The 14,455-nt window shown below is 48.0% G+C and overlaps 1 protein-coding gene across 1 annotated transcript in view; it reads left to right on the forward strand.

Annotated features, from left to right (window-relative positions):
- Nucleotides 1–13,836, forward strand: part of Slc13a4 (solute carrier family 13 member 4) — a 38,688-nt gene extending 24,852 nt beyond the window's left edge. The window contains exons 8-16 of the mRNA XM_006990396.4: nucleotides 1,787–1,974; nucleotides 2,687–2,806; nucleotides 3,854–3,955; nucleotides 5,534–5,635; nucleotides 6,341–6,438; nucleotides 6,702–6,826; nucleotides 9,489–9,650; nucleotides 10,638–10,775; nucleotides 12,727–13,836. Of these exons, the coding sequence (XP_006990458.2) occupies nucleotides 1,787–1,974; nucleotides 2,687–2,806; nucleotides 3,854–3,955; nucleotides 5,534–5,635; nucleotides 6,341–6,438; nucleotides 6,702–6,826; nucleotides 9,489–9,650; nucleotides 10,638–10,775; nucleotides 12,727–12,864 (1,173 nt within the window). The 3' untranslated portion in view covers nucleotides 12,865–13,836. The remainder of the gene's footprint in view (nucleotides 1–1,786; nucleotides 1,975–2,686; nucleotides 2,807–3,853; nucleotides 3,956–5,533; nucleotides 5,636–6,340; nucleotides 6,439–6,701; nucleotides 6,827–9,488; nucleotides 9,651–10,637; nucleotides 10,776–12,726) is intronic.
- The last annotated feature ends 619 nt before the right edge of the window (nucleotides 13,837–14,455 follow it).

Raw genomic sequence — 14,455 nt, forward strand, 5'->3', positions numbered from 1 at the left:
ATCAGGTGTTTTAGACAGGCACAGTAACACAGCTTCACAGAGTTAAACAAATGCAACATAGAAGAATGCAACACATCTCTGCATCATTAAACAAATATTCCACAGCATAAAAGCATATAACACAACTTAAATTAATATTCCACAACAGTGAAGAGCCATGAGAAGCACAGCAAGAAGGCCACTTCTAAAAAAGCAGTTTTCCTGTGACGTGACCTACTGTACCAGGTTTCTCTAAAGTCTCATGCAGCCAGGCATAGCAGTGCCTCCCTGTAGTCCCAGCACTTGGGAAGTGGAGACAACAAGATCAGGAATTTAAGACCAAGTTTAGCTACACGGTGATTTTGAGGTCACACTGGACTAATTGAGACCATGGATCAAAAAAACACTCTAAAAATGAAAAGAATTAGTGAGAGTGTGAGGAGAGCCAGTCTGGAACGGATGGGGCGGGGCACCTGCTTCTTTAGTCCATACTTGAGGTCATGAACTGGACCAAGCAAGACTGAGAAGACCATGTCAAGGCCAAGGCTTATGTGGAAAGAGGGAGAGGAAAAGCCAACATGCAAGAGAGAAAACAGTGAGGCAGGGAGCGGGGAGGTTATGTGTATCATCTTCTCCTCGGGAAAGCTGAGTTCTTCTGTAATTGAAGGGTCCTTCGACTTTGTTGTGCAGAACCAGGCAGCAAACCCAAGGCCTTGCACATACTAAGCAAGTGTTTTGCCACTGAGCTTCATCCCCATCCCAAGCTTAATTCTAACACTTCTCCCCACCAGGACTGTCATTCCACCCCCACGTAAAAAATAACCATCTTGGGGTTGGAGAGGTGTCCCAGCAATGAGGAACACTTGCTGCTCTTGCAGAGGGGCCTAGGTTCATCTCATAACACCCACATGTTGACTCACAACTGCCTATAGCAACTCCAGGGATCTGATGCCCTCTTCTGGCCTCCATGGGTACTGCATACACATGGTGCACATACATACATTTAAACATTAAATAAATAAACATTTTTAATTACAATAACAACTGTCTTCTGTAGACTTAAATGCAAAGTGGAGTGTTATCAGAGTTCAAGTGAAAAGCAAACAATGCTATCCTTATTAATAACATCAGTAACACCAAAAATTCTAATAAGCCAGGAGTGGCAGCACATACCTATAATCTTAGCACTTGGGAAGTGGAGGAAGGAGGATGAGATGACCAAGGTCATCCTCATCTACATAGTAACTTTGAAGCCAATAGGGGTTCCTTCAGACCATGTCTCCAAAAAAAAGAAAAAAAAATCATAATAATTGACCATTGATCATTTTTAAAAGATTTATTTTTATGTGTGTGTCTGAGTGTCTACATGTATGTATATGGACCATATGCATGTTTGTTGCCCACAGGGGCCAGAAGAGGGCATCAGATCTCCTGAATCCAGAGTTACTGGAGGTTGTGAGCCACCTGCTATGTGTGCTGGGAACTGAACCTAGGTCCTCCGGAAAAGCAGCAAGTGCTCTTAACCCCAATAACACACCATTTCTTAATGAAGGCCAGGAAGAAATCCCAGTGTCTTGTGTAAATTACTTCCTTTACCCTTCACAACCATGTGGCAGAGGATATATGATTTTGCAGAAGAAACTAAAGCTCAGAAGCTGGCTAGTTAGCATAGGAGAAACTGGGGTTTATCCATCTGATGCTAAAAGCTGACACCTGTCCACTGAACCATTGTGCCTCCTGCCTCTCTGGCTCCGTGTGCTGGACAGCCCAGGCAGACTGTGGAGATTCACTGGTTTTCCTTTGGTAGGAAAAGCCAGGAGTCCTGACCCCCAGCTCCAAGAACCCAGAGACGAACAGGAAGAAGTACAGATCCCACCATGACCAAATGATCTGCAAGTGTCTCTCTCTGAGTATCTCCTACGCTGCTACCATCGGTGGCCTGACCACCATTATTGGCACCTCCACCAGCCTCATTTTCCTAGAGCATTTCAACAAGTAAGTCGTTCACTTGGTCAGCAAGTACTAAGTCAGCACCCTCTACTGGTGGCTGGGCCAGAACGGGACGAGGTCCCAGGGGCATAGCAGGAGTCAGACCAGAGCTGCTGCTGTACCAGTTGAGGAGGGTAAGACAAGTCCAGGATTCTGCTCAGGGGGCCGATCCATCTGCAGAGAGGATGACGGTGACAGGGCCACCGGGATGAGGAGGCAGGAGAAGCTAGATGGAAGCCTTCCAATGAACTTCACGGTAGTGTGGGGGCTCTGAGGCAGGAGAGTGGAGCACTTAAAAGGAACAACAGGACAAAGGGGGCCAGGGAGGAGAGAGACCATTGACAAAGGGCTGGAAAGACTCACGGAGAGCCTGGGTGGTACCGAGAAGGCCATGAGAAGCCTTCGAGGAATTTGAAGTCAGGATGAGGAGGTCAGAATCACAGTTTTGAGAACTCACTCGGGATGGAGACTGGAGAACAATGTGGAATAGGGGATTTAGGGAGAGAGCTCCTTGTGGTCTCGGGAGGGAGCGCCAGTGAGGAGGAAGGGCAGAGTTGAGCCTGTACAGTTCTAGACAATGTCTGGTCAAACATTACTGTAGTTGCCTCTGCCCTTGGCCCTGCCTTGTGTCTTCTGAAGGAGCTCTTGGCTATCACTCCCAAAAACCATGTGGAAATAGCGTTCGTTCCTTACCCTTGGCCTGGTCTTTACCCTCCAGCCAGTATCCAGCGGCAGAGGTGGTGAACTTCGGGACCTGGTTCCTCTTCAGCTTCCCCATCTCTCTCATCATGCTGGTGGTCAGCTGGTTCTGGATGCACTGGCTCTTCCTGGGCTGCAAGTGAGTACCAGGGCCCTGCTGGCAAAACACCAAGGTTCTCCCAAAGGCTCGGGTCCAAGTGGGTAGGCCCAGATCCAACAGCCTGTGCTCTGGGGATGCAGGGGACAAGACCAGGAGCTGATCATCGTCTCTTCTGGAGATTTCATGAACTCTGCACTTCTCTCGCAGTGCACAATGAGATGTTCTTAATGCCAACCACCTGGCTTGCAGGCCTGTCTGATTTATAGAAAGCCTAGAGAGTGTCTGATGCAGTTTCGTTGCCCTCAAATCCTACAGAGTAACCTCAACTGCTCTTAGAAACATGGTTCTAGGTAAAGCTGCCCTGGGTTTAGTTCTATAGACAGGGATGATTTCTGTTTAGAAGTTTGTATAGAATGTGCTCATGTCTCTCAAAATGGCATGTTGGCTATGACTCCTGTGGTTTTATTTCTAATATTAAACTGCTTAGTAAGCCTTTTCTTAATAACCATTGGTCTACTCTCAATTTGATCAACCCCAAATGCAAGAGGGGAAAACACATATGATGTTTTGTTAGCAACTCACCCGTGGAACCCATCACTCTCTTGGCTAAGGAATGTCTTCTTTTTACTCAATTTAGTGTCAAACCAATGATGGCTGCACAAACAGGCCAACATTGTAGTATAAAACTAGCACCTATGTTTACCCCAGACAAACCTTGTCTCTAGACAAATAGTTGTCTGTACATACACACACACACACACACACACACACACACACACACACACACACACCCTCAACACTCTGACTACTCACGTACGAGACAGTTGTATGGAAGTAACTAGACATTCATACCCAGCTACACATCTGTAGGACATAATGCCACACTTATATACCCAAACCATGTCCAGATAGATAGAACTGAAGGCCAGGGGAAGGTCTAGGAGAGGCTGGGTAACTAGGCAGACAGAAGCTGTGCAAACAGCAGGGCAGGACAGTGTGTGTGTGTGAAGAGGACAAGGAGATCACAGCAGGAGAGGATTGGTACATCTACCCTCAGAAGCATATTTGCTTATTCTCCTTTCTTAGCTTTAAAGAGACCTGTTCTCTGAGCAAGAAGAAGAAGACCAAAAGGGAAGAGCTGTCAGAGAAGAGGATCCGGGAGGAATACGAGAAGCTGGGAGACATTAGGTAAGAGCTACATCCCCACCCCACCCCCCGCCAGTGTTCCAGTGTAACAGTGAAGGGAACCAGCAGCCTGGGTCCTGACAGTCCCCTACATTGGTGGAATTTTCCAGAACTCCAAATCGAAGCATTCAGATGGTACTATTTAACGTCAGAGCCATGCTGGCCCAGTTTTCAGTTCTATCCTATGGTGTGGAGTATCTAGTGGGACAATTGAAGAAAAGCCAACAGAAAGAAAGCACAGCCACTCACAGAACATGCTAGACTCCTTGAAAAGCCAGGGATCTTTACATTTCTCAAATGGGCCACAACAGTGATCCCGCTGTCACCCCCAGGGAGCTGGGGGCTGTATTTAGAGCATAAAATAGCATCAAATACAGATTTGAAGACATCACTACCAGCTTCCCCAACATCAACATCACAAACACTACTGTCAATATTCCCACAGTGCCCCAGTACAGCCTTCTGACTAATGCTGTATCTCCTCTCCCAGAGTGCTCCCGATGCAGAACTTTGAGTGAAAAATTCAGATAGAAATTATATTCTTTAAAGCTTTAATTTATAAAAGGAATAAATGTTCATGGTGTGCCATTTATAAATAGGAAAGTATAAGAAAAAGTAAAATGGACTTGTATCCTAGTGTTAATTGTTAGCACAATATAGTCCTTTCCCGTGTGTTTGTGTGTATGTGTGTCTGTGTATGTGTATGTATGTGTGTTATGTGTGTATGTGTGTCTATGTGTGTGTAAATTACATGACTAAGATGGGCTTATAATCCCAATTAATTCCAAAGGCTGAGGCAGGAAGGTATGTCCAAGACCAAACTGGACAACTTAGACTATTTCAAATTTAAGTCAAAGGAAGCTGGGAAGGTTAGCTCAATGGTAGAGCACTTGCCGAGCATGCACAAAGCCCTGGGTTCAAGCCTCAGTACTACAGGATATGCATATTATAAATATATATATGTGTGTGTGTGTGTGTGTGTGTGTGTGTGTGTGTGTGTGTGTGTGTGTGTGTGTATTTGTATAACGTTCATACCGGACTAGTTATATATGCTGTCTATTTTCACCTAGCCTTCTGCTCTGATTATGTCCCCATGTCATTCATTCTGCCTGGGCAACATGACTATTACTGGTTGGATTTCATTTTAATGGTAATACCAAAATGTATTTATTGTCACGGAATGTCATTGGATCATTTCCTTTTTCACTGGGTAATAATTCACTGTGCATTGCCAATTATTGTCTCGGGTGAAAGGAATAACCCAAACTAAAGCTCCTAAGGTATATGGTAAATTGCCCTAAAACACTGGTTGGTAACAGAATCTGAAGGTGCTCGCTGTATGGCGCTTTCCTGAGAGGCGAGGACTAAGCTGTGCTTTCGCCCTCCCACCTCCATTTCTCCAGGAAACTTGGCTTCTGTCGGCTCTAGCATCCCTGTCAGTTCATTTCCTAATTCACGGCCAGCCATTCTAGTGCTTAAGTAGCGACTGTGTTTTGTGTGTCAGTGTTGGCGATCTGAAGCCATGTGAAAAAGCTGTAAGTTCCCAGTTCCTGAAGCGGGTCTTCCTGCTTTCCTTGACAGCTACCCTGAAATGGTGACTGCATTTTTCTTCATCCTGATGACGGTGCTGTGGTTTACTCGGGAACCTGGCTTTGTCCCTGGCTGGGATTCTTTCTTTGAAAAGTAGGTTCTACCGTTTCCTCCTGATCCCAGTCCTCACTCACCCTCAGGCTGTAACCACAGGTTACACAAACCCAGGAGCATTTGGCCCCTTGAGAAATCCATTCTGTTAAGGAAGTGGCGGTATGGGAGCCAGGAAGAAAGCACGGTGTTGGGAGTCCCTGTCTAGGGTTGGAACCAGGGGCTGCTAATTACCCGTGTGTGGCCTTAGTCATCTTACAGAAGTGCTTGGGGCCTCGCCTATCTCCTAGGATGCTAAGAAACATCTGTAAAGAACTAGCTTAATGAGACTGTGGCCTCGGAGTCCTGTGGAGGAAGAAGCCACCAGGCGAGGTACACATAGGTTCCCAGGCCATCACTGGATTTATAAGCTCTCCCAGCACCAACGTTGAGGTGTGGTCCTCACAGGAGAGAGGCCCATGCTTTTCTATCATGTAAACAACTCTGATCACTCCACAACTCAAGGACTCCCCAGCCGTCGCTCCACACTAAGACACCTGCCTTCGGGAGGCTGTCTCCAGACGTTAACCCTGGCAGTGAAGCCCCCATAGCACACCCAGCTCGACAACTGGCAAAAAGTCAGGTTGCTGTCGCTGCTGGATTACGTCCTGTGAAGAGGTGCTGTGTCCCCACAACCTGTCCTGAGACTTGTGCTGCTCCCGAGGATTCCTGACCCGCCGCCTCCTACCGCGTGTGTCTCTTTGTTAGGAAAGGCTACCGCACTGACGCCACCGTCTCTGTATTCCTCGGCTTCCTGCTCTTCCTCATTCCAGCGAAGAAGCCATGCTTTGGGAAGAGGAGCGACGGTGAGGGAAGGCCAGGGGTGGGGGGGATGGGGGGGTGCGGGGTGCGGCGGGGGGGGGGGGTGCGGGGTGCGGCGGGGGCGGGGGGGTGGCTCTAACCAGAGAATGCCAAGTCAGAATTTTCAAGAGCCTTTCCAAGGCCCTTCACACTCCAATCCAGCTTGCAAGCTCCCAACCCCTGCAATGTACATGTTAGCTAGGCTCTTCTTCACAAATCCTACCTCCAGGGTCTTACCTGCCTCCATTCCTTCCTATCTGTGATCCAGGGGCAAGCCAGGAGCCCAGCCAGGGGATAGAGCCCATCATCACATGGAAGGACTTCCAGAAAACGATGCCCTGGGAGATTGTCATCCTGGTGGGAGGAGGCTATGCTCTGGCTTCTGGCAGCAAGGTAACAAATCAGCTCTCTTCTTGGTCAGATGCTGGTTCAGAAGCTTCCTAAGGAGTCCGTTACAACCCTGAAGGAGAGACTAGAAGTTTCCAAGGGGGAGCACAGTGGTCACCGAGTCACTAGGAAGGACGGCAACACAGCAGGACAGACGCTGTGTTTCCCCCCTGGCCATTCAGTCGGTGCCACAGGTCACAGCACACAGACATTGATTCCTCCTTTGCAGGCCCCACACTGTCACAAGCAAAGGAATTTGGGTTTTAACGGGGTCTCATAATACTGACAGGAGGTAGGTTGCAAAGGCTCATAGAGACCCCAAATGACAACTCAGTAGGCTGTCCTTCTGTCCATCTACATGCCTAGACTGAGCCTCTCAGAGAATCTTAGCTGAAGCTGCTATAAAGGCGCTTCCCGCTTGGGGAATGTTCAGCATGGGATCTCTTTAGAGCCGCTAGTGGGAAATAACTGAAGCTCTTCTACCATTTGCCCTCTATGAAGAAAAGAATCCTGGGAATGAATCCTGTTGAGATTCAGACCACTTCCCCCTCCACCTTGTCTACAGGCACTAACCTGCCCCAAACTTGGTATATTTTCAATCTTAAAATTTATTTTATGGCCAGGCGGTGGTGGCGCATGCCTTTAATCCCAGCACTTGGGAGGCAGAGCCAGGCAGATCTCTGTGAGTACGAGGCCAGCCTGGGCTACCAAGTGAGTTCCAGGAAAGGCACAAAGCTACATAGATAAACCCTGTCTCAAAAAACCAAAAAAAAAAAAAAAAATTATTTTATGTGTAGGAGTGTTTTGCCTGCATGTATATATGTGCGCTGTATGTGTGCCTGGTGCCTGCAGAGTTCAGAAGACATTGGATCCCCAGGAACTGGAGTTAGGGCCGGTTGTGAGCCACCATATGGGTGTTGGGAACTGAACCCCGGTCCCCTGCAAGAACAAGTGTTCTTCACCACTGAGCCTTCCCTCCAACCCCAGCCTGGTTCACTTTTGGGCCTCAATACTATCTCACGGTCGGCAGCCAGGCAGACCCTATAGGGGAAGGAACCTCAGGGGACACTGAGGCCGACTTCCTACCCACTGAGTGTTCCCTCCAGGACACTCATCCTTGCACACCTCCACTGATGGAGTGCTCCCTATACAAAGAACAGTTACTCATTTCCAGCCAAGTTCTTCTTGATGCCTCATGTGGCATCACTCTTGGTCCTGGCTGCTTTCTGGAATTCCAGATAATAGTTATTAATCTAATAAATAGGTTCTATTGGGTTTTTTTTTCCCCAGCTAAAACTCCCTAGTTCCTATAACCATTCTCAGAGGTTATACTTCCTGATCTCACTCAGGACTCACTGAAGTTTTTTTTCCCCAGCCATATTTAAATATGGTCCCGGGGTGGTCAGTGCATGGGTTAATTATATTCGCCAACCCTCCTCTTTCCCTGATGGAAGCATCAGCCTGCAGCTGCATAGGAGCTTTCATGAGGCTTCCTGGGCACGTGTGTCAACATCTACACTGAAACTGCAATCACTTGCAACTCTAATTCTTTGCATTAGGGGCAACTATTAAACCTCAGCCCTTTCAGCCCTATTAAACCAAGTCTTTTTAAAAAGTAAGACTTCTTTTGTTATGCTTCTTCTAACTTGGCACCATAATTAATCAATTTATTACAAACTTTTGTATAAAAAATTTCTGTTGGAAAAGTAATTATCATTGAATTATAAGTACTATTTGGATAACATCATAAATAAAACTCAACTGTTTCCTAAAACGCACTGTTTGTAACTCATCGGATGGCTCTTCCTGCTGTGGGGCCATTCTCTTGGTGTAATAATGTGTTATAAGAAGGAGCAGTGGCAGCTGCTGGAGGCTTCGAGGAGCTGTATGAATTATTAACCAACACCAGGTACTGTGTGGGCAGCTCTCAAAGTCCTGCACACGCCTCAGCTACAGCAGAGAGAATTCTGAAGGCCTCCAGTCATCACTGGTCTGTGAGCTTGCCATGATGTGAAGAGAGTTCCCTGGAGATGCATGAGCTCTCAGTGACCTTAGCAAAGAGGAGCAGAGGGCGCCTGCCGCCCAACCATGTGGGGAAGTGGCCTTTAAGCTTGACGGATTGTAAAATATCCCCACCTTGCTTCCTGCCCACTCTCCATTTCTTTATCGCCTTTGCAGTCTCTGGGATAGTCTAAGAGGAGTCTGAGCATGTCAGCCACAGAAGAGAGAGAAGAAAGATGCACATGGCGACCTGGGATGTTTTAGTCCGGAAACTCAATAATGCTGTCGGCCATTTTTTAGGAGAGGAGGGATCACCCTCACCTTTGTGAGGGAGGCCGCACAGAGTGAGGTTGTCAGAGGTAGGGAAAAGGATGAGAGTAACCTTGAAGTATAAAACTGGGGGTAAAGACCCCCAATTTTGCCTAGGAAGGATCGTGTGGCCAAGGCGGGTGGCTCTAATGCCCCATGACCAGGACACCCAAAGATAGAATGTTGTACAGCCTTGAGACATTTCTGGGCTATAAAATTAATCTAAACTCAGTGTGGGCTCCGGTGAGGCCAGATAGATCAGATGAGGCCTGGTAGCCCTCCCAGGCAGCATTCCCGACCCCCTCAGCCCAGAAGCTCCCCCTGGAACATTCTTTTACTCCTTTCCCTCCTCCCACAGAGCTCTGGCCTCTCCACGTGGATTGGGCACCAAATGCTGTCCCTGAGCAGCCTCCCGCCATGGGCTATCACTCTGCTGGCATGTGTCCTGGTGTCCATTGTCACGGAGTTTGTCAGCAACCCAGCCACCATCACCATCTTCCTGCCCATCCTGTGTACCCTGGTGAGTAGATGAGACTCCTAGATGGCCAGGCATGTGCCCTGGGGTCTCAGTGCCAAGCCTGGCCTGGGGAACAGTGTCTGTGGCTGTTCCTCCCCCTGACTACTCACCACTTTCAGTGGCTGGTGTCCAATCCATAGTTTAAGCGGTGAATTTTTCCAAATGGCAATTAGTAAAATAAAATTAAAATGTATCAAGAGTTTAGAAACACTTTTCAAAAAAAAAAAAAGCAGAATTAATTTATTTGAGGGTAGCATGGGTTGCATACTGAAGTCATCTCAGGAAAACAAATACCCAAGACCACAGCTTCAGTAGGCACCACCTCCAACGTCAGCCCGACTCCATGGCCCTGAGGCCAGTTTGTAGTGAGCAGAGCAAGTGCTGAGGTCCCCAAAGTTGTACACTTGATCGAATGCTGCACCTGGAAACGAAGGGCATGAAGGCCTCTACCAGTCTCCTACAAAACAGTCCTTCCTGCTCCGTGGAATGCCAGCTCTCATGGCTACTCTGCTCAGATGTCCCCATCTGCCTCTGCCTTCCAGCCCTGGGGAGAATACTGGAATTAAATCCATGTGCCATGATGCCCTTCATACCATTTTCTTAAAACATGGCAATATTGAAAGCAAGGCCACGGGTTCAAATCCCAAAGAGAGCAACTGAACTATCTTCCAGGGTGGGAGAGTCCCTCAGATCTCTATACCCCAAGGGTGAGGGATTCTGGCTTCAATTAAAGCCACTGATTCATAAGATTTTCTTAAAGAAGGGATTTCTTGGCTAAAGAATAAACTTCAAGAAGCACTTCATTAAGATGTCCCCTCCCCTCAAAGCTCAAACCCTTGGAATTGCCCTAGTGGGCAAAAGCACTGTGTGCCCCAGAGGGCAGCGAACTACCTAGCCCAGAATATGGTGTCCAACACCAAGCCATGATTAGAGCACATTCCATGCCAACCTGTTCTCAAAGTTAACATCACTGTGACTTCTCTCTTCTAGTCTGAAACGCTGCACATCAATCCACTATACACCCTGGTCCCGGTCACCATGTCTATCTCCTTTGCTGTGATGTTGCCTGTGGGCAATCCCCCCAACGCCATCGTCTTCAGCTACGGGCACTGCCAGATCAAAGACATGGTGAGCCGGGGGTGCCCTCTGCCAGGCCCCATCCCCTGAGGGTAGGGACGGTTCGCTGTGTGGGCTTCTCCTGGAGTCTCCTATTTCATAGCAGGCTCCCAGCACTCTCTCTGGCGTGTGGAAAAAATGACTCCTGTCAAAAGGTTCTTGGTTGGCCTGTAAGCCCCAGGAATAGCAGTGGGCTTTCCCTAACTCTCATCTGGAAAAAAAAAAAAGCAGGCCCAGGGATAGAGACAGCTGCCAGGGCACAGGCTGTGGCCTCGTTCCAGAAGGCATGAGCTTGCACAAACCTTCCCTGGACAAGTACTGATTTATTTGTAGACAATGGAGTATGAGAAACTGTATGAACCCAAGGTGAAAGGTACCTTGTGAGAACAGGATCCTTCTGTTCAGTTCTCACCCAAGCAAGGAAGCCTTGAAGCGTTGCTATAAACTAAAATGTCTCCTCTCCGGGCTCTGGCTTCCAGCTGGCTCACAAGAGACAGCTCTGCAGACATTCTGTGGCTGCTGTTAGCGTTGAGCATACCCACATTCCACCCTCAGCCTATAATTACGGCTGATCTTAATCCTCAAAGCTGACCACAGGTCGAGGAGATATTAAACACACTAACACAAACTACTGAGGCCCAACGGTCTGAAGCAGGGTCCGAGCACCATTGCTGAGGTGAAACTATTTTCCTCAGTGGCCACACAAAACAGCAGATGAAGCCAAGGAAGGAAGTTTTGGGAGACCTTTCTCCACCATTAAAACTGCTCTTCATCGGGATGACTTCGGAGCAGGAGGTCATGGCCACACCCTCCCCCTCTCCTCTTACTCCATAACCCTTAGACTGTTCATGCTGAGCTCTGCCTCAACTCTCTTGCCTCCACTTCTCCTGTGTGGCTGACCCCTCACCCCCCTAGCCTTTATATTAATTATCAGAGACAGTACTTAACAAAGGAACTAGGAGACAAGTGAACTAGTGCCAGGTTCCATTCCTAACCTGATGTTAACTTTAAATCCCCAGTCTCTTCATCTGTTCAACAAGATGCTTCCAACTAGGTACTTCCATGGAACCCTAATTTACTAAGTTAGAACCCATCCACCATCTGCTGAAAAGCACGGTCAACTGACTCCTCACACAACAGGGTCCAGGATGACTGAAGTTCAGGTCCTAACCAGAAGGCTAGTCATGGGTTTTGAACAATTTTCCAGCATCCATTTTTCCCTTATAATATCCCCCAGCTTCCTACTAGCTAGAGGACCTGCTTGAGCTACAAGCTACGTGCTTGGTTACTCAATGGAAGGATGCTAGCTGCCCTGACCCTGGGTCCCCATTCAGCCAGTCCACCATCCTTCACATCATCGACCTGTGAGTGTCGATGCCCAGGCAGAAATGAAATGGGTCCTGTCAGAGGTACACTTTCCTCTTAAGGAAGAAGCAAAGGCCCTCTGGGGCAGCTGCTTCCCTAAGTAACCCTGGGTACTCTACATCCCTCAGCTGTTCCTTGGGGGCTGGGGATGGAGAGATGGCAAAACACAGCCTCTCCTACATTCTTAATGCACTGAGCACTTAGGAGGCTCTGCCTTCCTGCCCAGGAGATCGCTTATGTAGAATATATTTCCCCCATCATTTTGTTGCACAAACAACCACATTCCTCAGATCTGGTTTTCCAGCTAGCTCACAGACCTCCTAGGCTTCTTCTTAATGATGAGTGTGCTATAAGCAAGAAGCGAAGGCGACTCTTATCACTCTCTCCCATTCTCCATTACCTCTCAGCCTTTCCAGTCCTTCCACAGATGGGTACACCTCGATAAGGTAGAACTAGAGCAGGCCAGGCAGCTACTGAGAGAAATCAGAACGGCATGGGGGCAAGGCTAAGTCAAGGCCTAGGAAGGGCTCACTGCGGGGCAGTCTGGCTGCTGTTGACTCAGAATGACCAGGGGTTTTTTCTGGCTTATGTCCTGCAGGTGAAAGCTGGCCTAGGAGTCAATGTCATTGGCCTGGTGATAGTGATGGTGGCCATCAATACTTGGGGAGTTAGCCTCTTCCACTTGGACACTTTCCCAGCCTGGGCTAAGGTCAGCAACATCACCGATCAGACCTAACACAAGTGGACAGTTAATTAGCACAGCCAGAGCTGAGCCACCGGCAGAGAAGACCACCGGGAGCACACCGCCCAGACCCATACGGAGGACATCCGTCACCAGATTCCTCTTCCTGCCACCAGCCACGTTGGGTGTGTCTCCTTCCCAGCCTTGCCTGCTCCCCTTAGCACCGACTCTCAAGAAAGCCTACAGCTGCTCTCTCCCTGTGTCCAGCCCTAACTCTTCCTGAAGATCAGAAACGCTGCAAGCCTTAGTTCCCTGAGGGAAGCCTCACAAACTGTCCGGCCTCTCTGTCATACCTTCCCAGGAATCGGAAATAGCAGAGCACTCTGCCCATATGGACCACAAGACCTGTGACCTCTCTTCCGGGGGAAAGCATTTCTATCTGTGTCTAGGAAAAGGTAACCCTTGGGAGGTCCTCTTTGTGGCAATCTGTACATTCATCAGTTTTATTTGCCTTAAGTCTCTCCTCTCTCTCTCTCTCTCTCTCTCTCTCTCTCTCTCTCTCTCTCTCTCTCTCTCTCTCTCTCTCGGTTCCTCTTTACCTTGGTATCAAATTCCTGTAAAGAAATAATGTTCCCCTTTACAAAGAGGCTGGCCTTCTTCCATCAAAGGAAAGTGGCAGTTTAAAAAAAAAAAAGCATTGTGGGATCAGCATCTCTATGCACTGTCATTATGTCATTAACCAGAAATGCTATTGCCTTGTGAGTGTGGTGAGGGAGGAAAAACAGTTCAAACTTGTCTTATTAGGGAGACCAAAACTCGTTAAGACCGCAGTATTGATATTACACCTGCTTCTCCATGTAATGACTAGTTTGTTTCTGAGAACACCAAGTTCTAAGCAGTTCCCAAAGGCCCTGCTGGTCCTTCCTATGCATCCCTGAGCCCTCTTGGGGGAAGATGTGTCTTGGGTTCTTTACAGTGTATTCAACTCTAACTGCTCAATAAATGTTTCTGATAAAAAAAAAAAAACCTCACTGTGAAGCAAGGCCGACTCCTTCCACTGGAGGAGTGTGTCGTTTTTCCCATCAGATGCCCCTTGCTGGGTGGCTAGCTGGAGATTTCCATCCCTTGTTTGCGGCCATTCTGCGCTTCTGATTTCACTATCAGTTGCTTGTTGAACGTGTCTTAGAAAAGAGGAGTCCCCTGCAGTTACTACACTGTTGTAACCAAATTAACTTTACCACTGGTGGCACACAGTTTCCTTGTGACAATGTATCCCTTCAAGTCTGAGTTGTGAAGTTCCTTGTGTGCCAGACAACGCTTCCAGGCTCCACAGAATGTAGCCAACCAGGTTTAACCAGGAATACAACCTCTTCTACCTTACTAATTAGCACGGCCAATCACAACAGTGAAGACTTCACAAGGCCACACACAATGCCAACAGTATAGCTGGCCTGAAAGTAATGGCATCCTGCCAGGCGGTGGTGGCGCACACCTTTATTCCCAGCACTCAGGAGGCAGAGGCAGGCGGATCTCTGTGAGTTTGAGGCCAGCCTGGGCTACAGAGTGAGTTCCAGGAAAGGCTCCAAAGCTACACAGAGAAACCTTGTCTGAAAAAAACCAAAATAATAATAATAATAATAATAAT

Source organism: Peromyscus maniculatus, chromosome 3 (assembly GCF_049852395.1).
Source record: "Peromyscus maniculatus bairdii isolate BWxNUB_F1_BW_parent chromosome 3, HU_Pman_BW_mat_3.1, whole genome shotgun sequence".
In the NCBI taxonomy this organism is placed as follows: domain Eukaryota; kingdom Metazoa; phylum Chordata; class Mammalia; order Rodentia; family Cricetidae; genus Peromyscus; species Peromyscus maniculatus.